Below are 27,858 nucleotides of genomic sequence, written 5' to 3'. Positions count from 1 at the left end.
TATTTAAAAAAAAAAAGAAACAATGTAGCCAATGGTCAATACCGATGCGGTTATTTCTACATTACCTCTACTGGTTTAACCAACATTGCCATCACTTTCTCTCATGTTCGGCCATGTAGAGATCAGAGTTTGTCCAAATGGTTCACATCCTCTGCCCAATTACACACTTTTCACTGAATCACCCCTTAGGTATGTAAAGTTCCAGCATCAAATTAACACAACACAACAGATATACACCTAAACTGCTACCTGTTCATGCCCATATTATTTTCTGATGGTAGTTGTTTGATGCATCTATGCATCCCTAAGAAGAGGTTCTTCAGATAAACCAGCATAGCTGGCTAAGTTCTTAGTAATAATGCTTCTAATTAGGAATGATTCATGGAAGAAATGATACTGTTCTGAAATATTTTCCAGTAAAAAACCATATCTGCTATACTGTGAGGACTCCCTTCCATGATATGTCTTCTGGCTTAACACTAGACAGGCTGGTGACCCACTTTAAACTTTCTCAGAGTGTGTAACAGGTGACAGCCTGACTGTAGCCTGGGGTTTGGGGTTTTACCTTTGGCTGCATGGTTTTGAGCAGCGGGGCTGCAGGCTAACAGTGTCATCAGGGTTCTGGCTGTCAGCTTCTTTAAAGGGTCCTGAAGGGTCCTCTTCTCAAAACTCTGACATCAGCAGTCAAGGAGGAACACAGTGTTCAATCAGTCCACATAATCACACACTCAAAAGTTAGCATCAAAGTTTTAGATTGCCTTGAGCACATACACTACTGGATATAAAAAGCAATCAAAGTTTAGTCAGATTGAAGTCCCACAGTGTACCAAAGTCTAGACAGACTACCATATGCCTCCACAACCTCAACCTACCTGCAGTAACAGCTCACAAAGCTGGCTGGCTGAGGGACCGTTCACAATGTCAGACAAAGCTGAAGCAGGTTTAGAGTTTGAGGTTGCGACCCCAACACTCTGATTCTTTGACTCCTCATTGAAGATTGCACAGAGAAACTGCAGAGCCACCATGTGAAGAGATGGAACCGCGAGCTTCTCATTCACGCACACAAATAATGTTCCTGCAGAGACATGCACAGGGAAATAAAACAGAAGTTTGTCGGAGAATACTTTTCTTTTAAATGAATGACGACGCAGTGTACTGAATCACAGCTTGACAAAATGGCAAATTCATAGTTGAAATCCCTTGACAGAGCAATATTTACCCATGCATCGGCAGTGAGAACACTTATCATTTGAATGTGTATGCAGACACCCAGATATCATCAACATGTACACAAAAGCTCAGCATTCATCTTTCACCGGACTCATCAGATTCCCCTGCTGTGCCATTAATCACAGAGGAAGATGAGTGGGAGGAGTAGAGGTAGTTTAAGGACAGGCTGCAATTATCCAATCCTCGCATCTGCTCAGGGAACTTAATACACACAGTAACGATGCAATGATGTGTGTTAATTTGAGAGATTTTCTCTTTTTTAGGAAGAATTAATGCACAATTATAGTTAAAATGCTAATCCTGATTATTTAGAGCAATCAGCATAAGTATCCCCATCATGATTATCATCCCTAATGATTAGAAAAAATGACTTTATAGCCAGCTTTCATCATGTATCCCGACTCTTAAACCTCAGAGGGATGTTTGAATTAAAAAAAAAACTGAAAGGAATAATCTATAACTGTCAATTGTGAGAAACGATTCATAATGTATGAATGTGAACCCAATTTTGTCTCCTAAATCAGAATAATTAATTTAGTTACTTTAACATACACACACAGACAATGCAGACTATCTGTGTACCTGCAAATGTCCGCCAGCGTCTCCCCAGCGCAGCAGAGACAGATGGGTACGACGCTGAGCCGTCCCTCCTCACCAGAGTAGCCAGGAGCATAAACACGTCTGCCCAGCACACAGACACCACATCCCGGGTACCTGCATCTGAAGAGGGAGAGAGTGAGTCACAAATTTTATGACACGAGACAGCCACAAAGCCACACCGCAGAACATACTGCAGGGAGGGTCAGATAAATGTCAGAGGAGGACTTGCTTTGGTAGCTTTTTTAAAGCTCCTGTTAGGAGTTTTTAATGGTTATGAAACAGAGGATTTAACAGTAATGTCTCTATGAGAGATACAAAAACAAGCAAGACAACACTGGACAAGACTGACTATTTATATGTAGTTATTTCTGATTGCCTCAACAGGGTAGCTATCAGATGAAATGATTTAGAGCATGCAGCTGAAACAGCCTCTGTTTACATTTTTGGCAGGAAAGCTTCACGGTGAAATTTTTGGCTGTTGAAAAGAAAAAGGTTGATATTTTCTGTCTAAACATTAATTGCAGGTACAGGACATAATCAGCAAAGATAAGTGGTACCAGTTTGTCCACAGGGACCCCCAAAGTCGACACACACTGAGAGTTACTCACAGAGCCCTGACTAAAATGTTCAGACACCTAGACAAAAATGTGCCAAAACACAAGGCACATGAGTTTCCAAGTCTGTTTCAGGGCATCTCCCAAAGGCTGGAAAAAGGTTTAAACAGTCCTTCTAAAGAACAGTTTCCATTTTAGTCCACAATGTGCCCTTTTAGTAACCTGTCACGCCAGATGGATGTGTTTCACACAACCATCTGGTGAACCTCCCATAGACAGCGTTTGGGAAAGGGCAGAGGCTTTTAAAAAGAAACTTGGAGGGTGACTGGATGATTGTTCTGTCTGTCACATCTTTATGGGCCAATCAGAGCAACAGAACATGAACACGAACACACACGTCATTTTTGATACAACAATTCAGTGTTGCTCTTTGTTCTTCTTTTAACAAAGAAATGTCATCAAGTTCTGACAAATCTTACGCTATAGCAGCATCCACGCTAATGTCTTCCACCATAATTGCTGCTTGCTTATGTCACAACTCTGCCACGCCTGAAAGTACTGCCCCTCAACTCTGATTAGTCCTGTCACTTTCTTACAGGGCCTAAATGGTTCAGATGGGAGCTTTGCAAGATGGATTTGTCAGTAACAAACACGGAAACGGGCGAATCCATCTGCTTTGCAAGGTTACACTTTAATGAAGCAGTGGGATTCTTTTAGTACCATTGTGTTTTTCCCATATGGAGTTTACAATCCTACAACTTCCACTTTGCTAGTTGAGTGACTGTTGGGAAGTACAAAGACACAGCCTCTGACCAGCTATCTTAGAGTCACTCTGTTCACTGATTATCAGACCGAATCTCCATGCAGGTTATTGAGGCCGATATTTGGCTTTTGGCCGATTATCAGTATCAACAATTTATATTACAGATAATCAAAACAAAAAATAGGCCTTTCAGACTGGCAGGGCTCCATTCCGGTTCCAGTTCCTGAACCTAATTTTGAACCAGCCGGTGCGTTCAAACCAGAAACAAATTGGTTCTACATCTGAAAATTTGGTTCTCAGCTGGAACCAAAAATAGTCGGTTCTTTCTTGGGAACTGTGACATCATCAGTGGGCGTGTCACTTTCTAGGTTGTCAAGACGGGCAGAAAATGGAGAAAAAGTGGTCTGCTGGGGAGGCAAAATGTTTGGTAATGATCTGAACATCGACAGAATTCCGGGTGAAGCTGGAGAGTAGAACAAGGAAGAGCAAGTTAAATAATGAACTTGAAGAAGCGATAGCAAAGGCTGGGTTCACCTGAATGCCAGACCGAAATAATTAATTAACTCAAGTAACTGAAGAAGGAATACCAGGACAGCAGGAAAGACTTGGCAAAAGTGGAGCTGGACCTGGTGATACATGTCTGTTATGCCCTCCCACTTTGGTTCTGAGAAAACTGTTGGGAATGCGGGCTGGTTTACCAGAAAGGAGCAAGGTTCTGAACCTCCAGAACAGAACCGGAGCTAAAACCAGAACTGTGTCTGAAAACACATAAAATGAGCTACTTTGGTTTAACTGCTAAGTGCGTCTTCCCCTCTTCATGTTCACTCTCCAGTCTCCCCAAATGTCCTGTATGCAGCTCAATCCGATTGGCTACTTCAGGGTTTCTCAAACATTTTAGCTTGTGACCCTCAAAATAAAGATGCCAGAGATCGGGGACCCCCACTGTGCCTGGGTAGCTATAGGCAGATATAGCTGTGCTTATTTGAAAATAGACGTGTGCAGACACAGATTTTAAGGAAATTTTTATAACATTACTTTCATTTCAGCAAAAATCTCACCAGATGACGATGTGTCTATTTTACAATCAATTAATTTTATGCAAATTAAATGTCACTTTGATCAGCTGGTTGTGTAACAGTTTAATCTGAAATGCATACCGTACAACTTAATCTTGATTGTTTGTGACAAAATATGGCTAAACTGTGCTGTCCCTACGAGATGTTGTCCATTAATCTGCTCTGGGTAGTAGAGCATCAAGGCATCTATGGCAGCTATGGAACAACAGCTAGCTGTGGGCGACTTTGCTACAAGTTAAAAATAGAATATGATGAGCACTGTGGGCACAAGTTATAAAAATATTAATAAAAAAGTATTAAAAGTGTGCCTTTATGAACAATGTTTGCAGTATTTGAAAGTTTATTTGCTTAAATTGATGATTTAAGCTTGAATCTGACTAAAGTTTCTGACCTAATCCTTGGATATCCAGCATGAGCACCCCGACGAGTGAAATCAGCATCTGTTTCAGGAAGTCCATCTGTCCAATCAGGTCCTGGCTCACCTGGACACATGACTGCAGCAGCTTGCAGAAGCTTGACAGGAACTGAAGTAATGTGACAAACTAGAAGAAGATTTTTAAAGATTAAGCACACTCGCATACCAACACATTGCACAGATTTATAGAGCAGCTGAGGTTAGAGAAAAGATGAAAGCAAATGCATAGGGAGAACAACTTAAACAGCTAATATTCCAGGCTTACAAAACAATGCTTTGAGTTTAAGCTTGTTGAGCATTCCACCCACACTGAAAATCTAGAGGTGCCCTTAGACAACCTCGCACTGCACTGAAGCTGGCACTGCACTGTGCCAACCCACGTTTTTTTGTGGTAAGTCATACATAAAAAAAAAAAAAGTTGAAAAACTCAGAACTGTCTATCAGAGTGATTCTCACCTGGATCTTTATGTTTTCTCTCTCTCCTGGAAGGATGTTTGGCATCTTTAGCTCGTTCAGACATTTCTCAATAGGCCTAATATCCATCAGACTAAGGAAATAAAGAAAATTAACAAAATTGTGTTATCATGAGAAGCAATGAGAAGGGATCAGGGATAGATTTAGCATTTACTCTCTATGGAAGCATAAACATACATTCAATCAAATAATTTTTGATTATGATTTTTAAAAAATGCTAAAAAATATGCTCTAGATCTTGAACAATGTTTACGTTCTCACCCTAATTGTACTGTAGACATTCTGCAAGTTAGCAAAACTATTATTTTATTTAAAAAACAAAAAAACCCTTTATGCACACTTCAATAAAAGAAGAAAGAATTTATTACTGTCTAAACTGCATATACAATGAAATGTGTTTCAAAAAGACGGTCACCAAAAATATATACTCCAACGACTCCTGAGTCTTCTCTATGATTAACATATCAGAGGTGTTTGTGTTTGCATGCTGCCTCTCACCTGGCTAGTGCCTGGAGGAGCCGGTTGTGTTGCACTGCAGTGAGGGTGAAATCTGGCAGGATGGCCAGCAGGTTAGCCAGCAGGCCACAGTGGGCTGCCATGAGTTCAGGAGTTACCATGACAACAGGCTCTGCGGCCAAGGGCTCGCCCTGTCGGGAGTCTTGGGAGTTGACCGAGGCACTGGTGTCTGTGTCGCTCTGGCCTGTGACACACATCGATGGAGAGCTAATAGAGATATCACTACTGGTTTACTATTGAAAACACGCTTGTGTTTCTAAAGAGGCTGTGACCACAAGCTTTGACCATCTAGACACATCTATGTCTGTGTTTTATAATGGTTTAGTGGCCATGTTGGTTGGAGGATATGAAGCCAACCTTTTAAATGGGCAAATAAAGTTGTAATCGCTATAACAGGAAAACAGAGTAAATGAAATGCATGGATGGTCAGTCTAGAGATTCCACATATAAACACAGGCATCAGCTTCTCAGCCTCTTTGTGTTACCTTGAGCTGTTAGTCTGCTTGCAGGTGTTTCTTCTGTGATGCTTAATGGGGAGGGACTCTTGGGGGTGTGAGAGCCTGACCCTCTTATCTATGAATAGAAACATAAAGAAATGAGTATCCTGAAGTAACTTAATGCAGCTATTGCTTCACAACCTGTTGCCTGTGTGCATCTTTTAAAGGTGCAAGGCATTACTGACCACAGTGCTTGAAGTGGAGAGGGAGCTCGAGGGTCTGCTGGAGTTTGCAGTGGGTGCTGGTGGGTCACACTTCCAAAACAGCAAAGAATCCTCAGAACCTGGACAATTTTAACAGTGCATCAATTTATATCAGAAACAGATAAAATGCAATCAGCCACATGAGCATATCTGCATTAAACCTACCCAGTGAATCATTCTCTGGACCTCTGGTGTCACCAGCAAAAGGTTGCAGGTGAAAAGTGTACCTGCCACAGTAACAGTTGGAGGCAGAGACAGCAACATGCTGGAAGTATTGACAGTGGTAGAGCAGAGCCTGAAGAGCTGGGAGCCCCACTAAAGACACACCAGACATCTCATCATGGACACATGGGTGCTGGAGGACGAAGAGTTAATGTGAGAAAGATGACGACAAATGAAGAATTATCAAGTCGTACAAAAAGAAAGAGCAACAAAAGAATGAAGATAAGGAGGGAAACACTGAGGAGTTGATAGTAAAATCAGCTTAAAATTTCCAGGACCCTACAGGTGTTATTGTTTATATTTGTCGTGAAGCCCTTGAGAGGAATTTTTAGTCTGTGTTGGTTCAGGGACATTTTTATCTCACTTTCTTTAAGTAGTTAAAGGTTTCACTCACTGTAAATACTTTCTGTGGAAAACACAAACATTGTCTGTTTTGGCAATGTGCTGTAAATCATTTTGTCTTACTCCTAGCCTGCAGCAACACTTTCAGCCATTAAATAGCTACCAAGATCTACAATTTTCATCTGCTTTGTTTATTCTAAGTAATAACATGTCATGCACCATTTCAATCAAGTAAAAAAAGAAAATGGCACTTTAATAGTTGATCTGATTAACTTTTATTTGGATAAAACCAATGGTATCTATCCTATTTCCACAGAGCTCCAGTTTGCATAGTAGCACTATGTAACTTTGAGCCTTCTATTATTAAGAAGCCAGTAAGCCCACCTCAGTGCATGTTAATACAACAGCCAAGGATAAGATACTAAAAGGGACAGTGCTGGATGAAGCTTAGAGGAAAAAAAAAGTCAGACAAAAAAGCAAGAATCTTAAAGAAGACATTATTCATAACAGACTGAGCTACAACGTAAGGCTGTATTATCCTCAGTGTCATCATTGTCTCCTGTTTCGCAGCATTACCAGGTGAAGAAAGTCGTCTAACCTAAGTTATATTTCAGCTCTGCATACAAATAAATAAAATTCAGTTCTCTTTCTTTGTCAGTATTTAAGTTAGCATTTTAAGATAGGAAGCTTAATACAAACCTATCTCAACTAGTAAGTAATAGGTGCTAATTTTACTGAACATTGTTGGATGACACGGTTATATAGCCTATAGTGCCTATGAAAGTATGAGCCCCATTGGAGGTTTTACTCTTTATTGATATTATAAATCGATTATCTTCAATAAAATTTGTCTTTTTTTGACAAAAAAAACCCTCTTTAATGTCAAAGTGAAACATATTTCTACAAAGTAATGTCAATCAAACAAAGTTAAGTAAGATAAAATAGGTGACTGCATAAATATTTACACCCTTTAAAGTGACTGAACTAATCCAACAGAGGTCCAGCCAACTGGTGCTGTAGTCTCTCAATTAGTGAAATGGGGATCAGCTGAGTGCAGTGAATATGTCAGGTATAAAGACACCTGTGACTGGAAGCCTCTGTTACTGATTAATCAGTATTTCTGGCTACCATTACACCATGAAAACAAAAGAACACTCAAAGCAACTGAGATAAAAGGCTATTGAAAAGTATGAGTCAGGGGATGATTACAAAACACTTCAAGGCTCTGGACGTCCTCCAGAGTTTAGTTGAATCTGTCATCAAGAAATGGAAGGAATATGGCACATGTGTAAATCTGCCGTCCTCAAAAACTGAGTGAGCATGCAAGGAAGGAGACCAGTGAGAGAGGCCACCAAGACACCTATGACTACTCTGAAGGAGCTCCAAGCTTCAGCAGCTGAGATGGGAGAGACAACAACTGTTGACAGCTTTATGGAAGAGTGGCAAAGAAAAAACATTAAATGTTGACTAGAGTTCACCAAAAAGGCATGTGGAAGACCCCATGGTCAAGTGGAAAAAAGTTCTTTAGTCTGATGAGAGCAAAATGGTGCTTTTTGGGACATCAGACAGACACCAAACACCGCACATCACCACAAACATACCATTCCCACTGTAAAGCGTGGTGATGGCAGCATCATGCTATGGGGATGCTTCTCAGCAGCTGGCCCTGGAAGGTTTGTAAGGTAGAGGGTAAAACCCACTCGGCAAAATATAAGAAAATCCTGGAGGACGGTCTTATTCAGTATGCAAGAGGACAATGGCTACTAAATACTGACTTCAAGGGTGAATATTTATGCAATTACCTATTTTACTTTGTAGAATTTTCTTTTCATGATGACATTAAAGATGATCTTTTCCTTTCTGGGTCAAAAAAAGGACAATTATATTGACCATGATTGATTGATTACAGGCGCCGTATCTCATCTTTGCCAGCTTTGACTAACCTCTGCTTGTTAACAAACGCATGTTTTCAAAGAAGAGGGGAGGAAATACAGCAGTGCAGCTATGCTCAGAAACCTTTGGTAGGTGCCAGTGTGCACCAAAACAAATTCATACACACTGTTGCTTCAAAGCCCTGCATGACACTGATCAGATCAAACTGTCTTATCCTTTTTTTTCCATCCTCTGTCCTTCTTTGGCTTTATCAAACACAACTAGAACAGATTTTAACAACAAGTATTGTCAAGATGTAATCATGAGTAATATTAAACTTTGATTTCCACTTCTGGCTTACAGCTGCTTTCATGGTTATAGGATATAAAGAAGATGGTGTTTTGACAGAGATACAACTTCATTTTTTGCTGGGGGCGTGTATTCCAGTAGAGCTGCAAAACTAGCTTCCCCCTAGTCTAAACCCTGCAGGGCTTAAGTAAAGACTTGGTTTTGGAGGAACAGAAAGAGAAGAGAAACAAAGAGAAAGAGAAGGAGAGATAAAAAAAACAGTTCATGGTCTATAAAAGCTTTTTAACTGGCTGGCAGAGCTGCTGACCTGCCAGTGGGAGTCCTTAGCCTCCTCTGCGTTGGCAGGCATGGGCATCACCAGCAAATTCTGCAGGATAAATGCAGCCTGGACACACAAACCAGAAAAAAGTTTACACACACTGGGTCAAGTTAGACTGCATCAGCAACAGTGCCATCTGCCTGTATTTAAGAGGTAGTGCACAGTAGTCCATCCACATGCACTGACCACAATCTGCCCAGGTCTTTTGAGATAAAAGAGGGACAAATAGGAATGACAGAAAATGTTCCCTTTAAAATCCCCCAACATATTAGGATGTTGTTTGTGGATCATGTCTATATAAACATCATAATAAACAGTCTGTTTCTCTGTATTTCACCTCAGACTATCTCAGAGGAAGTTATTCATTCCAACGGCAGCAGTGAAATGTTTCTGGGTTGTTCAGGCAAGAGAGAAGAGTTGCAGATGAAACATCATACCTCTCTACGGACCATGCTGCTCTCCTGCTGATCCAGGAGGATGTTGAGAAGGGTGCCCCACAGACCTCCGCTGATGTTCTGACAGCTGGCACACAGAGCCCGGCACCCGCTGGGCACCGAGGACAGAGCTGCACCCAAACCCAAACTCGCACACCTCACCTGACATGACAGGGAAGATGAGAATCCAGGAAGAGAAAAGAAAGAAAAACTGAAAGATGTGATACATGGAAAGAAGAAAGCAAGCATTTTAAAGACTTGGATGCTGCTAATGTAATGGGACAGCTATTAAAAACATTAAAGGTGGACTTTGAAGTGCTGCTTATTCATAAGACTAGCATTTAAACTGGTGATGGCAGTCTACATTGTCAAGGGAGCCTCTTTAGAGTGACTAGTGTTGGAGCTTATTTTTAGAGACAGAGATCTTGGTGCGACTCGCTGTCATGTGCTTCTTACTCAGCAAGTTCTTTAGGAGTTTCATTTTGTCCCAAAAGTTGAGCATCTTGAAACTCAAATTTTATGACAAAGTGAGTTTATGAGGTAGAGCTGAAGAATGAGAAGCTTAATAGATGACATTCCCATGTGTTTTACAGTAAATAGGTTTATAAATGAATGCCTTCAAGCTATTCAAATAATGAAATGCAGATGTGACAAATTAATCACAGTTAATCGCATGTATCAATAATGTGAGAAGTATTTCATTACAGGTATATATGCTGCATTACCCTGACTCTTGTTTCTAGCTTCAGTTCAGTTCAGTTATTCAAAAATAAATTAAATGCAGAAAAAATCAATCATGGTTACTTGGAAACAGTCATCTATGAAATGGGACACATCTGGACCTTAAAGTAGGCTTCAGACATCAATATGACTAAATAACACACAGTTAATGTAATTTACAACCTGTAACCTCATACTACCTAAAACTGTCAAATACCCTAAAAATTACACTAAAGATCCTAAACATACAGTGACACCAGCAGAGCCCATGCAGATCATTTCAGATAGAAAACAGTATTAGTTGAAGTTTTAATTGAACTAAATATTTCAAAATGGAAGCTATTTAGAAAAGTAGATGTCCTTAGGCACACAGGATTTTCAGGTTAAATATGTTTTAGTGGCAGCTGTTGCCCTGGGCTCTTTTGTAGACAGACAAAAGAGACATTTTTATTGTGCTTCCAAGCTCAGTTCCAGATCTGCAGATCACACTTAAACTTGTACATTTTAATTTGTGTTTCTTACCTTAATGAAGTGTTTTTTCCTTGTGTTTTGTGGATGAGAAGGACCATAAGTAGGGATAATACCACAGAGTCTACATATTTTATTACATACACTACCACTAAAAAGTTTGGGACCATTTGGAATTTTTCTTGTTTTCCATGGAAAAACCCATGAAATGAGTCTGAATAGGAAATACAGCAGATGAACTGGACATGCTGACGTTGTCAGAGTTAGAAATAATGATTTTAATGAAAAATGTTCTTTAAAATTTGCCTTCATAGAGAAAAACCCCACCGGTTTGCCACAGTTACAGCCGTGCAGACCTTAGACATTCCAAGGTATTTCAAGGTAATCTGATGAGACCCCCCCCCATGCTTCCTGGAGAATCTCACACAAAATGGACTGGCATGATGGAGTCTTCCTTCGTACTGTACAGCTAAGCTGCTCCCACAACAGCTCAGTAGGATTCAGATCTGAAGATTGTACTGGCCACTTCATTAAGTCAGAATTCTGGCTGACTGCTTATTCTTTAAATATTTCGTAGAGATTTTTTGAGGTGTGTTTTGGGTCATTATTCTGTTGTAGAATGAAACTTTGTTCTGCATCTCACAAATGTTCTTCTCTTTGATCCACAGACCTCAAACTTGGACTCATCCATGCACATCTTCTTCCAGTCCTCCAGTGTCCAGTCTTTTTGCTCCCTTATTAGTAAAATGTTTTTTTAGCTGTGCAGCATAATTAACTTGGATTAGCAGCCATACTAGGAGATTTATGCAGAGGACTGACAGTTGATGATAACTGTTTGTGAACTGCAGGAAAATGGTTTCTTTGGAAAACAAAGAAATTCACTAGTGATCCCAAACTTTGGGTGGTTGGGTAGGTATTCTGAAAAGTGTTGCTTCCAGTAAGCTTCATAAGTGCGAGGAAATACAATGAGGGGCAGAGTAACCTGCAACTTCTACATACTGTCTGCGTCGCACTCCGCAGCGCCACGGTTTTGCTCTAACCAAAGGCAAGCGACCTCGGCCACTGGAAGCGTGTCTATAGTGCTGTGCTGCAGAGCCCAGTCCTGATCAGCAGGCAGAGATCACGGGAGAACAGCAAGTTCACGCAGTAGTATGTCAAAAGTGGACGTTTTTACCTTTTTGGGGTTAATTTATCATCCCTTCTGGTATAAGTCCATGATATTATTGCTCACGCCATGGATGAGTACATTAAGAAGATAAAGGTTAATGTTTGCTTGAAGGATGTGTGGTTTTATGTAATATTGTTTGGCTAAATTTCCTCAAAAGTTTACTTTTCCTTGTCAATGGCGCCGTTGTAGCTCTGCGACCAACTGACCTCCTGGTGACCCTTTGCTTTAGCTGCAGGATGAGACGTAATGTTGGTAAAGCGATGATTTACGATGGGGAGTCCATGCATTGTCTTGTATTTTGAAAGTACTGGATACTCTATGCTTTTGACTTCCTGTCTGGATCTTTCTGATCGATGGGTATTGATGCGGTTTGGCAGTGGCCAGTGCTAAAAATAGACCTGAAGCGTATTTCCAGCGAAGCAGAGTGGCGCTTCAGGGAAGTGCCGGTGCCAGTGGAACTGCTTTGATTAACTAGAGAAGTGATTTCCTCCCCGGCAGCCACTGTATGTAGAAATTACGTGTCAGCACTAACCTTGTACCATGATATGACTCAAATAAGTGTTTTTTAAGATCTTTAAATTCTAAAGACAGCTGGGATAGTCATGCACCATATGGCACAACAAAAGTTTAAGCGAGTTTTAAATAAAGACATTTACAAGGTTAGAAGAGCTTCTATTAGAGGAGAATATCAAAGATTGAAAAATAAGTGTTTAAACTCATTCATCAGTCTATCAATATGCCACTTAAAATTCAGAAATCCATCAATGAGAATCCCCAGAAATGTAGACTTCCACACTGATAGTACTCTACTACTTCACACTGACTGTTTTCCTGTAGTCTCCACTACATGCATCTATTCACCTCTGTTCTCTCTGCAAATGTTCTAACCTCACCCCCTTTCATTTAAGTCTCCTGTTCATGTGTAATCCTATGTTGGTGATGTTGACTGTCTTCATCAGTGCAACATTTTAAAGAGTTAAAATTCAAATTTTGTAGTGTCATAATAAAGTTTTCTCAGCGGCTACAATCAAAGAAAGTGTTTCTGCATGAACGAAACACTTTAAAGTTTTTAACAAAGCAGCATGGATGGTTTCAAATCAAATGTGACAGAAAAGAGAGTTAAACACCTTTTTCAGTCCTAAAGGATACACAATAAAGCATAATAAAAGTATAGGTGTCCATACTTCTTGATCTCGATCCACCCACAGAGGGATCAGCCAGGCCAAACCAAACGGAGAGGCACTACCCTCCTCAGTAGCTGCCTCATTCCCCAAAGACCAACGGGATATGAAATCCTAAAGGAGACAACATAGAAAGAAACACATGCTCTTGGTTACACTACAAATGTTTTCAAGCTGTGCAGTATGCTCAGCTGCTAAGTGTGTAGAGTTTCTCTGCAGAAATCCATTTTCCTAACCACCTGCACATACAGAATGTTGATGGCACTTGCCTTGTCTTTGTTCTCTGCCAACATCTCATGGGAGAGGTGAAGCAGGCAGATGACAGCATTCTTTGTCACACCTTTGCCCATGAACGACAGAGAGTTGCCTCCCCACTCTACATAAAAAGAGGAGATCACCTGCATAAAAGCACACACAGTATACATGTTAACTATTATTCTGAGTTAAGGCTCCTGGATGTGTTGTGATACTCAAGCACTCAGGGGTACAGGGGTGCCGATATCAATATACTGCGATATATTGCAACACTATGAGAAAGGCGACATATTGTGATATTTCTCTAATTTAAAAAAAATATATATATTTGTATGTATATGTGGGTGCGTGTATTTATGTTTATTTTTATAAATAAATAACAACTATGTAACTTTATGTTAATATGGAATAAAACATTACAGAATTAAGCTATTGATAAAAAATTTTGAAAATTATATGTATACAATATGAATAAAAAAAATATGGAGTATTATGAAATATATGGTCCTGCATCATCTAGAGTTTTAACTTTTTTTGTGCAATTTGAAGATGAGGATTTTTCCCATTTATTGAAGTGAATTAAAATGCTTCCATAATTTTTAAAAGTGGAAAAATAAATCAACATAGAGTAAATCTTTTACATTTCGTGGTACAACAGCTTGTATGTCTTAACTTAATGACAAGGTGCTTGTGGAGGAAGACTGATCCTCATGTCCAGCTTTAAGGACTGATGGACTGTGTTGTGAGGAGGGCATGACGTGACGGGCCAGTGTTTTTTTTTAAATCATATTACATAAGCCATCGTTTTTAATGACACTACGACGGTGCAGGTCCTCACAAAAAAAAAAAAAAAAAGTATTGACTGGGTAATTATGGTTACATGAGTAAAAATCAGCGGTAGCCTCAGCAGGCTTCTTTCCTGTTAGCTGTTAGCCGCTAAGCTATCGCTATGATGCTCAGGTTCGTTGTGTTGTCCAAGTATTTCACTCTGGCGTGGCATATGTTACAAACGACTTGACTCCTGTATATGTCTGTGCCATGTTCAATGTTTTTGAAGCCAAAACAAGTCCACATATCCGCTACGAATGCAGCAGAAGCTGTACTGCTGGGTAGGCATGAACAACAGGCTCGCTCAGATCTCGTTGTCTAAGCAGAGGAGAAGGGGGAAGAGTCAGCTGCCTGCAGCCGGCTGGTGGTGCCTGCAACAACTAGCAGTCAGGGGGTAAAATTACACCACAAACTACCTCACCAACAAAGTAAATTATTCATTAAAACTGCATCGATATTAGTTGGCAGACATTGGCCCATCGGCAAACAATGTGGCATTTATGGATGTCAGAGGCTGATGTGTATCTGTTGTGCTGTATCAATTTAATGCTGGCGTGATAGTGTAATGCTGTCTCAGATGAGTTTGTTACAGGACAGAGGAAATGACCAGCAGGGAAAAAATCTATATTGCTTTCATGGTCAGACATGAAAGGAAATATTACTAATAAAATGTTTCAGATCACGACACAAGTTTTTCATTTTAGACAAAGATGACCTGAGTAAAAACAAAAACAGTTATTGAATGATGATATCATTAATTAAGGGTCATCCAAACCAACCTGGCCCTATGTGAAAAAGTAGTTGCCACTAATCTTGCAAACTTGCTTTGCCACCCTTGGTGGCAACAAATGAAATCAAGCTTTTGCCATAACTTGCAAATGAGTCTTTCACATTGCTGTGGCCCATTTCTTTGCAGAGAACGTGTTCTCTTAGTCCTGTGCTCTTAGGCATTGGTTACCAAAAGGGCCTGTATTGGGTCTACTGTTGTTTTCTCTCCATCTGACACCTTTGGGTTAAATGTTGTGTTCTTTTGGGATCTCTTTTCATTGTTATGCAAATTATCTACAGTTACACATGCCATTAGTCCTTCAAAGTGGGTCTCATATAAATAAACTTGAGACCTGTCTTGCAGCTGTTGGGAGCTGGTTATCAACAAACTTCCTGCTTCTGAACTCTAAGACAGAAATGATGGTTATTGGACCAGCGAGACTTAATCCTCTGTTTGATCATTTCACTCTGTCTTTGGGTGACTGTGTTATTCACTGCAAAGACAGAGTCAAGAATCTTGGTGTGCTCTTTGATCAAACTCTTTCATTTGATTCTCATATAACAGAGGTGACGAGTGTCCTTTTTTCACCTCAGAAATATCACCAAGATTAGACCAGTGCTGTCGCTTCAGGATGCTGAGATCCCTATTCATGCTTTTGTTTCATCGTGCTTAGATAAATGTAATGTCCTTCTGTCAGGTTTGCCAAAAAGGAGTCTTCGAGGTCTGCAGATGGTACAGAATGCAGCAGCTTGTGTTCTGATAAGAGCTAGTAAATATGAGCACATTACTCCAGTGCTCGCCTGTCTTCATTGGCTTCCTGTTCAGTTTAGAGCAGACTTTAAGGTGCTGCACCATCATACCTGGCTGATCTGGTGAACCTGTACCTGCATGTGTTTTGTGTTCACTGGGCTTCTGAGTGTCCCTTAGGTCTGTAAAAAGATGGTTGGTGAGTGGGTTTTTTTCTTCCCTGCACCAATGTTGTGGAACAGTCTACCTGTAGAAATTAGGCAGGAGTGTCCTGCCTAATTTCTACTGATGTATTTAAGCAAACCTGAAGACCCACTTGTTTACTGCTGCATGATTCTTAAATTGTTTATTTACTGATGTCCCCTTTATTGTTTCAGTATGTTTATATATGTTTGTTGATTCTCCAGTGTTTTTATTTCTGTTCTTCTGATCTCTATGTACAGTACTTTGACTGATAAATAAATAAATTATAATAATTATTAATATTATTAATTGCTTTTTGAGCACCTTCCAAGTAGATCAGTTTTCTCATCAGTCCACAGAGTACTTCTCCAAAAGTCTTGGGGATCATCAAGACGTTTTCTGGCAAATGTGAGACGAGCCTTTGTGTTCTTTTTTGTCAGCAGTGGTTTTAGACTTGGAACTCTACCTTAATGCCATTTTTGCCCAGTGTCTTTCTTATGGTAAAGTCATGAACTCTGATCTTAACTGAGGCCAATGAGGCCTGCAGTTCTTTGGATGTCGTTCTGGGTTCTTTTGTGACCTTCTGGATGAGTATTTCATGCACTCTTGGGAGTAATTTTGGTGGGCCACCCACTCCTGATAAGGTTCACCGCTTTTCCAAGTTTTTTCCATTTTTCACGGTGGTTCGCTGAAGTCCCAAAGCCTTAGAAATGTCTTTCCAGACTGACAGATGTCAATGATTCTGTTTCTAATCCATTTAGATCACGTCATGATATGTTGCTTTTGTCAGACAGGTTCTTTTTAAGTGATTTCTTGATTCAACAGGTCTGGCAATAATCAGGTCTGGGTGTGGCTTGGTAAACTAAACACAGATTCCCAAAACATGTGGTTAATTATGGTTATTCATGATTTAACAAGAGGGGACAATTTCTTTTTCACATGGGGACAGGTAAGTTTGGATGTTCTTTTTTTCCCTTGACAAATATGCAAAAAAGAAAGAAAAAAAAAAAAGAAATCAAGAAGAGGGAAAATACTTTTTCATGGCACTGTATATTGGAATCAGTTTAAAACTGAACACTGAATACTGGTATCAGACATTACTATCATTATCAGTGCATTTCTTGAATGAACCATTAAGAAGAAGACGGGGACAATCTTAAACTTTAACTTTAACGTATGTCCAACCAAGACACCTACTGGTAGGTGAGATGCTAAAGATACTTGGACCACTGACAGCTGTTAGAAGATCAGGTAATACATTTAACATGCATGTGTGAAACATTCCTGCATGGGAATTTCTTTAGCTGTTGTGCCACACAAAGTTAACAAACTCCCATTTAAATGGTGATATTTCACTTGTGAACGGACTTAAGCCTGTTTAATGCTTGTCTATTCTTGTTGTCTGACTGCACAAAGCACTTTTACACCACAGGTCACACTAACCCAGTCAAACCCATTCACTTTACAGTCACACACTGATGGTGTGGGTTTCAACAGAAAGTGGCCATCAGTATTAGTTAACAATAGGAGCAAAGTGGGGTGAGGTGTCTTGCCCAAGGACGCATCAACATCTCACTGTAGGAGCTCAGGGAGCAGACCAGCGACCTTCCAGTTGAGAGACACATGACTCCACCTACTGAGCCAAAGTTGTCCCAAATGATGTGTTAATTTTGTTTAGTCTAGACCGACTTTAAAATAATTTCTTTGGCAGTGCAAAGTGGACAACTGAGGCCTTCCTTGGAGCCCGGCTCTGACTCAACCTTGAGAACTTGGATACTTCCTTCCTTGGTGACTTGGACTCAGACTTGAGCATTGGGGACTCGAGACTCAATGTTTGGCTGCCACATCTACAACACTGGCTCCCGGTTTGTGTATCTCTGTCATTTGAACATCCAAGACTGAAAACAGAGCATTTATCTCTGAGTTAGTGATTGCAGTATGCTTGCCATGCAACTTACTGGATCCAAATAAAGGCTAAATACAGCCGAGACTAATTATTTTGCTTTGATTTGCCATAGAGAAGTGGGACTGCACTGAAGAGCTGATGAAGTGTGAGCCAGAGAGAGAGAGGAGCCCAAGGTTGGCTGAGCTTTGGAGCCGTACAGTGCTGAGAATCAGGTGAGAGGTGGGTCAGAGGGTGGAGATTGTTAGGTATCTGATTGTTAGATAGAAGACGCCACAAGAGAGTTTGACGGAAAAGAGAATTAGCCCACTCCCTTTTTTCTAATACATGTACATCGAGCTGCCTGCTAAAACAAACCGAATAAAGAAGAATAGCTTTAAGTAAACAGAGGATTCTATTCCACTGGGATCTTTGTTCCAAATCAGAAATAAAAGTTTGGACACCTCTGCGTTGAAGACTGCTGTGCAAGCTGGGCTACACTGTGTTACACCACTGTTTTACGGACTGTTGAACAAGAGAACAGATGGAATAGGCAAGGTTGATTAATCTCATCAGCATCTTCTCAGTGTGGCATAGCTAATCAATGAGAGTTTTTACCTTTTGTAATTCATGTCCCGTAACCATATTCTGCTTCATTTTAATTAATTCCTCAGAAAGTACTCTGCTTCCCCTTTTATTCATTTCTGTTGGCAGCCACAGCTCTGATGACGAGGCTAGGAGGAATGCAACACATGAGCATATGCACATATTTTAGGCAGACACAGAAAAATGCTCACACACCTCCAGTAGTCCGCTGAGATATTTGGAGCGTAGGGACATGGGCTCCAAGCTGGGGCAATGGGAGCTCCAGCCAGGCTGGGCAGTGAGGCTGACCATGCCCTGCAGTGTCCTCTCCAGGCTGGGAAGACCGTAAAAACGCGGGGCGTCGGACACCCGCAGGCTCTGAAGCAAACGGACTGCCAGCTGGCTCCTGAAGGGGCCTGCTAGTGCCAGACAGAGCCTGGACAGAAAGGAAAGGACGGAGTGAGAGAGAGTGAGAAATAAGTAAACCAGACAGACAAGTGTTGGTAAGCGATCAAGACAAAAAGAGAATGCAAATTCCTTATCATTACTGTGCAACTTTTGAATGCTTGCTCTGATTTTGATGTCAAAATGACTGCACCAGCAGGATTTCCTTTGAAATTTATAAAAAAAAGGACATCTCCTCCTGCAGAGAAAAATTTCATTTTATTTCCTCCTGGAAATGTTAATCAACCCCAGAGAAAAGCTGAATAGCATACAACAGTTTTTTCACCTTTCTGAACACTTACAGAGTAAGAACCACTTTTCAATCACAATTTTTTGATTAAAAAATCATTAGAAATGTAGAAATTCTGTGGCATATTGCTATCAGAAAAAAATAAGCCTCTGTGACCCTGAACTACTGCTTTAGTCAGAGCAGGGAAAAAAGAATCCATTTATAATTCTGCAAAAGCATCATCTTTTGAAATCATAAATAACTTCTGACATGATGCTTTCACACAAGACTTTAAGGATAATCTTCAAATGAAGTTTTTATTAGACCAACAACAATCAGTAATTCATACCTGTCAGTGGTGTGTGTCAGACGCTGGTGTAATATTTTAAAGAAGCTGGTTAGTTCTCTCTGCAGTCTCTGACTAACACGGTTCTTCATTTCTTCAAGCTCTCCTGAGCTCTGAGCAGAGGCTTGTGTCTCTACACCCAGCAGCAAATCAAGGAGGGAGGCAGCTTCCTATAAAAATGTTTCACACATGGAGATATAATCGCACACATTTTTTTTTTTACTTAAATTGAACTTATTTACCACTCTCTTCTTCTAATGCCCTCTTGTCCCTGTGGATTGTACACAAGAAGTGAATTAAACTGCTCTGTGGAGCACTATTTAAAGTTTAGTATCTATCAGTTTTCAATGTCAGATTCATCAACAATTGGTTCTAAAGATTTGGTCTTTCTAGTGTAAAAGATCTCAGGGGGATATGAGGATCTGTCTGCTCTAAGGCTGTCAAAATAACTAAAATTTAGTTAATTTCTATGACCAAATCTATTTTCATTACGTTACATTATGTTTTGTTACCTAAAAGTAGTCTGTTTTCTGTTCACGTTTGAACACATCTCTTTGTTCTGATGGATTTACAGTGCTTAACAAATTCATTAGACCACCCTAACCCTAACCAAAGTAAGGTTTATGCCACAGCTGCCCTAAATTAACAGCATTGGTAATTACCAAAATCATTTTTATGTTTCTGCAATGGTTAATACACCAATATGTCGAAGCTCTTTAACCCAAATTATATCTTTAATGCTAAAATAGAATTATTATTGTTATCCATGCATTTTCAAATGTACTGATTTACAAAACAACTGAAAAAATAGTAAAGCACATTAATATTTCTTGATTCATATGTCAAATTATAGTTATTTACTTGCATTTCTGAACAGAAAAATGAGTTTTGGTGGTTGAATGTTATGCTTGATTCATTTCTGACTTCTCAGAGAAGCCCAGTGAGCCAGCTCAAATTTGGGTGAATTCAGTTTGAAATTCCTCATTCCTGTTCAAAATGGTAAAATGTGGAGAGCTCACTGAAAATCAAAGAGTCCGCATTAAAGCACTTCATGATGCTGGATGGTCTCTGAGACAAATATGACAGGTGGTCTAATACATTTGTTAAGCACTGTATATCTCTTTAAGTTGAGTGCTTGGTCTCAGTTGTGAATAAAATCTATCTTGGAATTATTCTAAATTCAAGCATGCTAAACCATGGTGCATAAATGCTAGCAGCAATGTTTCCCCAAGCAACACCCTCAAACCTCCACCCATATCTCCCAGTAAAACCCACATCTAGGAACACAAGCATGCTGAATTTCCTTCTTGAGCAGTGCACACAAAGAAGAAAATAGTTGATGGGAGTGAAGAAAACGACAGATGTTCCTGAAACAGCTCAGTAATTACAGAAAAGTCGGAGCAGAGCAGAGCTGTTCACCCCTACCAGGCATTCAATCTGAGTCTGCTTCAGCTGCCAGGGGAGGGCTTATTGTTTACACACACATTAATGAGAAAGCCAAGGTGAGACTGATTAAATCCTAAAAGTAGCTCTCCCTGCTAAAACAGTGCAGTTATTCTTCTCCTTGGGCAAACATATGACTCCAACTTTGTGTTAAGAGCTCAGGAAATAATCTGTGCCGCAGGTCTGAGGTGCTACACTGGAGACAGAAATATGTTTGGCTTGTCTTCCAGTGTGTGATTTATTTTAGGTCTGATTACAGATACTGTATATAATCCTCTGTGTAGAAGAGGATAGAGCCTAACCAGCTAACATAGATGCAAACACACATACTTTACATATGCATGTAGAAGAAAATACATGGATCAGAAGCTGCTAGCTAGCTGATCTTTACTACAGGATACACAAATCTAATGTTCATGTATCTATTCCACAATGATGCCTGTTACAAGACTATCATAGAAAGGTTTTCCTTGTCCAGAGAGAGTAAATTATTTGTACCTGGTTGAGGAGCAGCTCCAGTATCCAGCGTAGGTCCTTATCCTCAGGGTCAGATGTGGGCTCGGTGTGAGCCTGTTTGAAGTAGGCATTCAAAAATGCAACAATACCCACCAGCAACCTCTCATCCTCAACACAGGCAGGGCGCACCTGGAGAAACCTGCAGGGAGGTGAAAGACAGAGAGCGTGTCGACAAGGCAAAGACAGCCTATGAAAGAAAATACTGGTGATAACTTCATATCTGTTTTCTCTACATTTATTAAACAGTAACCATTATTACAAAATCTGTAAAAAAAAAAACAACTTTTCACTTGTTTAAATTCTCTCGTTGGTTAAACCAACATTTTTGCGCGTAATTCCTCAAACCTTCAAAGGGGAGTTTTTATACTCATACCAGACCGGAAAATAACAAGATCACAGCAGTAGGAATAAAGGCATACTGTTTGTTCTGTCAAAATTTAGGACATTTTTCAATTCCTATGTTTTCAAATGATTTACAGTATCAAAAATTAGTGAGGCTTTAAGAAAAAGTTAGATCTTAAGTAAAATTCTTAACTAAATGCTGTAAAACAGCGCAAATCAGTGCATGTAAAAAGAGTATTTGTGCTATTTAGACCAATGATTTTCAAAGGTTTTTTTTTTTTCCCAAGGCACACCTAAGATTAAAGCAATCTGCTGTAGCAAATCTGAAACCTCCTGCACCTATTACTAGGCATTTTACACCAAAATATCTAAATACGTAGAGTTAGAAAGTACCAGAAATACCAAAGAGAAATGATAACTTTCTAAGAGGTTGTCTAATTTTCTTTTATTCTTTATGATAATGCAAGTTTTAAAACTCAGCTAAAAAAAGTGGCTGTTTTAATCAGTGACAGGAAAACATACTAGTGCAAACACATGTAAAAGTAGCTTATGTTGTGTTGTTATAAAGTCAAATTTATCACGGGTGGTTGTAGAAAATTCCAAGGCTCACAGAGAAGCAGTGTGCCTGGCCACACCACTGATTCAGACAGTGGTCAGGAGTTTGACTGCAGTTGATAAGAAAAAATAAGACATTAACCAATATTTAGAACCTAAGACTGGTATTTTTTTTTCCACTGTATCAAAACGGTTATCAATAAAGTCTTATTTTACTTGAGTTGTAATGAAGTTTATATATCTGGAATCATGGTGACCTGATACTGTTGCAAAATAGTGCTGCATAAGTCATCTAACTGCAATCACAATTGCCAAGTCAGACTGTGCAATTACATACTTGCATTAAAGGCTGCAGTATATCTTGTATTAAGTAGTACTCAAAGGTTTACAAATAAAGGGATGTTCTGATACCATTTTTTCTTCCTGATTCGATTCTGATACCAAGATGTTGGCTATCTGATGATACTGAGTACTGATCTGATACCAGTGTGAACTTTCTGGACTGACTGTGCAAACTAGCAAATTATTTCAGACCTATATCTGACTCAGAACATGGCTCAACAAATAGAATAATAACGTACAGCATCTCTGTGAGCCTAAAGTTGTTTTTCTGATGATTTTTGAGTTTTACTGCTAAATATTAAAATAACAATAATACAGGGGGGTGCATCACAGGCTCTCTCTTTCTCTCTTTTATGCTTTACAAGGATAACTTTATTAATCCCCAAAGGGTATTAATATGGGTATTATGCCTTTATTCAGGCAGAATGACGTAATTACGGAACAGCGTGCTATTGGCTCACAGACCCTCACAACGGGTAAATAATATGGTGGTTAGTGTTCAAGTTAGCATTCGAGCTAGTGTAATAAATGTTCCTAATTTGATTAAAATGGATAAAAAGATGTTAAATCTCAGGTTTACTGTTGTGGATTTAATCATTAAAGTCCCCAAAAGTCAAACAAGTTCCAGGCTAGTTGAAAATGCTGTCCACCAGATTCAAAGTTATTAATAGCATCAAGGAGGCACAACAGCTAGCTTCAAGAGGAAAAACAAGTAAGAGGCAACGATTCATGGTTCAAAAGTAATTTAACGTTTGATAAACTGTGTCACTTCTTGTCGTGTACGACAGCGCCGGTGTGGAAGGCATTCGAATGATCACATTCAGAGAGAAACTGTCACGCAGCCACCATTCTTTGCTGCTGCCGCGGGTCCTCTGGTTCTTCTTCGCTGCTTTAAAAACAGTAGCTCATGCATGCAGTGCTTTCTGGCAGCGAAGAAGAATGGATTTCTGGTTTATAGCACTAACATTTAGCATGGCTAAACAATCTAAAATATAAAGCTAAACCAAACCGTATCTGATCGGTGCATAAACCCGTGTACTGGCCGATACCAATACTTGCATTTTAAACAGTGTCAGATGTATTTAAGATACTGATATTAGAATCGGAACAACCATACAAGAATACTTACAAAAAGGCCTTTACATTTTCTACAGTGCCACTATTGCATTTTGTAGATATACCTTTATTTAAAAAAAAAGAAAAACCTTTATTTTTTAAAATATTCAGCTATTTTGAAAGCAGAGCAGTAAAAACTTCTGTTTATTTCTTATACTAATATTTGTGAGTTTCTAGGTGAAAAATAAACACTTCAAAACTATAATTATTCTCTGCATTTCCTTGAAAACTATGCAAACAGACTCATGATACCATATCGTAATTGCAATTGCAATTGCAAAACATTCAGACATTATTTCTTTAATTATCTTAATTCACAAACCTTAAAACATACATTAACTGTTTACCTTTCTATTAGAATGTGAACATTTAATTAAAAAAATGTGGTTCATTGGGTTTATATGCAGTGTACCTGGTCAATGCAGCCTGCCAACCAAGGGACTGAAGAATGTCTCTGCAGCTGTGTGTGGGAACATGAGGGAGGGCCAGTCTGTCAATGAGCAAATAGAGGCTGAGTCTGGAGAGGGCGGAGGTCGCTGAACTGTGTCCCGCTGCCATGACAATGGCCTGGATGCAGTCCTGCAGCGCAGCAGGAAGGTGTGAGGCCTGCAGCGATAGAACCTGAGCTTCTGACAGCTTTAAGTCAGGATGAAATCTGTGGGAGAACAACATGTAAATGAGAGAGCATACATTGGATATATACAGGTATATATGAGGGTTTCTACGTACAACATGTCTGGCATTTTTAGAAGAATATAATAATAATAATAATAATAATAATAGAATATATGCCAGCATTAATAACCAAATTTGATCACCAATCTGGAGGGATGGGACATTCAACAGAGATCAATAATCAATGCTCCATGAAACTTACAAAACTGTATCAAAATAATATGGATATAAAAGACTGCCTTAGGCTTAAATAAGTATTTCTGTCCCAATTTAGATGCTGAATTAAATTAACTTTAAGGCAGATTGATCCATCTATGTTGTGTTTAAACATCTTTGCTGTAATCAAGCTGGTTAAAACTGTGTGAGAGACATTCTCATCTGTTTGAATTAGGTCACATTAGGAGTAAATGAAGACAGATGAAACACAAGCTGCTAAGCCTCTGAAACTAATTCTTTACCGTGATTCTCCACTAGAGAGAACAGTGACAAAGAGTGATGTGTAGCAGGATTTTGTTTATTTCCTGCAATAGAATTATCATTCAGATCAGCTTCTCCATCACCCAGTCCTTTCCTCAAACTGATTATCTAAAAGCTGGATCTTCTAATAAAAACATTCAGTTAAATAGAAAAATAAATGAATAAGAACAATTCACAAAAGGCTTTGTACGATTTAAGACAAATCCATTCTCACTCTTCAACACTGGCTGAGCAGCCTTGTATTTTCTCAAGCAGGCTGTCCATCCCAGAATGCCATGCGGTGTTCCAGGCCACCTGTAGAGCTTGGCGGCAGGGTGCCAAAGAGAGCAGGTCAGAGGAAGGAGGCAGGATGCAGCAGTATGGGCTGACAGCATGATGGGATGCTGCCTGGAATGGGAGGTTGTACCTGAGTAGAGAATAAACTGTTGCTGAGATTTTCAAAAGAACCCATGACACATATTTTAAAAAGTGTTATCAGCTGATATTTACGTCTGATTCACCGATCAGCGTACCTGCGTGTTATGGACAATGGAAGGGAAAATGGTGCGAGAGACACATCTGCGCTGGATATATCTGACCTGGTGTGACATCAAAAACAGGAAGCACATCTAAATATTGAATAAAGCACAATTAATTTAGAGGTCTGGAAGCTCTCAGAAAGGAAAAATAAACTCACCATGTTTCGATGCTTGCAATTTCATCAAATAGCAGCAAGCTCATTAAGACAGCAATCTCACTTCCATTGCCTTTGTTCTCCTTCAGTATCAGGGAGGCTGTAATGAAGACAACACATACACAATTTACATAATAACCACGCCCTAAGCTTGATCTATGCAGCTGAAGAAAACACTAAAGAACTTCCACAAACAATTCAAGACTTGTTTGAGTCTAAAAATGCACAAGGACATTGCCACGCCACAGCAGGGATTGCTTATATTATGGAGTTATGATGGGATCTGGCATTAGTGTTTGAAACAGAGTTGTACAAAAATATTTATGTAAAAACTTTCTGCATTTCTTTGCATAAAACAGCTAAATAGAAGCCAAAGGTATATTCTGCTTTAATCTGGGCAAAAAACACATTGAAAATAACATAAAATTACTCCTCAAATGGAAACCGTCTTACTTAATATGAAATTGACATGTTCAACAGAGTACATCAAAGAGCTAAAGTGTAATTTCCTGTTCACAGTAGGGGGTTGAACGACAACAGGCAAATATCTGCAAGCATGTAGTTGTGTTAAAGCCAGGACTCTCATATTTCAAGTAAAAAAAAAAGTATCAAACTTCAACCTCTGACCACACCAATGTTCTTGGACAAAAACTCAAGCATTTGATAATGTTCAATCTTCAGAGTGCTTAGTACCAATGGGTTGAGTTTGGGGAGGATCAGATAAAGCCCATAGATGGATTTCACTCAAAAATAGACCCTGTAAATAGCCTTAAGTATGCATTACTTGGAACATTGCTTCCCAAAGTTAAATGAGACATTGAGGTGCAGGGGTGGACTTATTTTACATCACTGCGGCTGCAGGGAGATGCTGACTGGATTAACCAAAGTGTGTCGATAGGGAATATAAAGCATGCAATTAAAAAAAAATATGTGCACTAATAGTGGATTATGGCCTATCGCTATTAATGTGATTAATCTTGACAGCCTTAGTTTAATTAAAGTTTATTTCAATAAAATTTACTGACTAACAGTTGGTCTACCAAGAACACAAAAACATTGTGATTTATTGTACATACACTATATTGCCAAAAGTATTCACTCACCCATACAAATAATGTAAATCAGGTGTTCCAATCACTTCCATGGCCACAGGTGTATAAAATCAAGCACCTAGGCATGCAGACTGTTTCTACAAACATTTGTGAAAGAATGGGTTGCTCTCAGGAGCTCAGTGAATTCCAGCGTGGTACTGTGATAGGATGCCACCTGTGCAACCAGTCCAGTGGTGAAATTTCCTGGCTCCTAAATATTCCACAGTCAACTGTCAGTGGTATTATTATCGGGAACGACAGCAACTCAGCCACCAAGGGGTCAGCAGATGCTGAGGTGCATAGTGCACAGAGGTCGCCAACTTTCTGCAGAGTCAATTGCTAGTGGAGACGTGTTGTCTGGAGCGACCAATCGCGCTTCTCCAGCTGGCAATCTGATTGACAAGTCTGAGTCTGGGGGTTTGCAGTCAGATTGTGCGAAGTGTAAAGTTTGGTGGAGGGGGGATTATGGTGTGGGCTTGTTTTTCAGGAGCTGGGCTTGGCCCCTTAGTTCCAGTCAAAGGAACTCTGAATGCTTCAGCATGCCAAGAGATTTTGGACAACTCCATGCTCCCAACTTTGTGGGAACAGTTTCAGGATGGCCCCTTCCTGTTCCAACATGACTGTGCACCAGTGCACAAAGCAAGGCCCATAAAGACATGGATGAGAGAGTTTGGTGTGGAGGAACTTGACTGGCCTGCACAGAGTCCTGACCTCAACCTGACAGAACACCTTTGGGATGAATTAGAGCGGAGACTGAGAGCCAGGCCTTCTTGTCCAACATCAGTGTGTGACCTCACAAATGGAAGAATGGTCAAAAATTCCTGTAAAGACACTCCTAAACCTTATGCAAAGCCTTCCCAGAAGAGCTGAAGCTGTTTTAGCTGCAAAGGGTGGACTGACATCATAGCAAACCCTATAAGTTAAGAATGGATGTCACTTAAGTTCATATGCGAGGCAAGGCAGGTGAGCAAATACTTTTGGCAATATAGTGTATCAA

The 27,858-nt window shown here is 39.8% G+C and overlaps 1 protein-coding gene across 3 annotated transcripts in view; it reads right to left on the bottom strand.

Annotated features, from left to right (window-relative positions):
* The window catches only part of rttn (rotatin), a 61,181-nt gene that overhangs the window by 12,855 nt on the left and 20,468 nt on the right, over positions 1 to 27,858 (bottom strand). For all 3 annotated transcript variants that reach the window (XM_041814179.1, XM_041814182.1, XM_041814183.1), the window contains 20 exons: positions 25,774 to 25,870; positions 25,610 to 25,675; positions 25,312 to 25,503; positions 24,358 to 24,600; positions 21,573 to 21,729; positions 19,635 to 19,801; positions 18,829 to 19,048; positions 13,633 to 13,761; positions 13,367 to 13,477; positions 9,830 to 9,988; positions 9,381 to 9,458; positions 6,494 to 6,683; positions 6,311 to 6,408; positions 6,114 to 6,201; positions 5,611 to 5,812; positions 5,095 to 5,185; positions 4,615 to 4,765; positions 1,813 to 1,950; positions 873 to 1,075; positions 566 to 671 (listed from right to left, as the gene is read on the bottom strand). In XM_041814179.1, coding sequence (XP_041670113.1) covers positions 566 to 671; positions 873 to 1,075; positions 1,813 to 1,950; positions 4,615 to 4,765; positions 5,095 to 5,185; positions 5,611 to 5,812; positions 6,114 to 6,201; positions 6,311 to 6,408; positions 6,494 to 6,683; positions 9,381 to 9,458; positions 9,830 to 9,988; positions 13,367 to 13,477; positions 13,633 to 13,761; positions 18,829 to 19,048; positions 19,635 to 19,801; positions 21,573 to 21,729; positions 24,358 to 24,600; positions 25,312 to 25,503; positions 25,610 to 25,675; positions 25,774 to 25,870 — 2,886 coding nt within the window. The remainder of the gene's footprint in view (positions 1 to 565; positions 672 to 872; positions 1,076 to 1,812; positions 1,951 to 4,614; positions 4,766 to 5,094; positions 5,186 to 5,610; positions 5,813 to 6,113; positions 6,202 to 6,310; positions 6,409 to 6,493; positions 6,684 to 9,380; positions 9,459 to 9,829; positions 9,989 to 13,366; positions 13,478 to 13,632; positions 13,762 to 18,828; positions 19,049 to 19,634; positions 19,802 to 21,572; positions 21,730 to 24,357; positions 24,601 to 25,311; positions 25,504 to 25,609; positions 25,676 to 25,773; positions 25,871 to 27,858) is intronic.

The sequence above is a fragment of the Cheilinus undulatus genome, linkage group 19, assembly GCF_018320785.1.
Source record: "Cheilinus undulatus linkage group 19, ASM1832078v1, whole genome shotgun sequence".
Taxonomy (NCBI): Eukaryota; Metazoa; Chordata; class Actinopteri; order Labriformes; family Labridae; genus Cheilinus; species Cheilinus undulatus.
The sequence above is the reverse complement of the archived record's forward strand: the minus strand, read 5'-3'. Positions and strand labels throughout refer to the sequence as shown.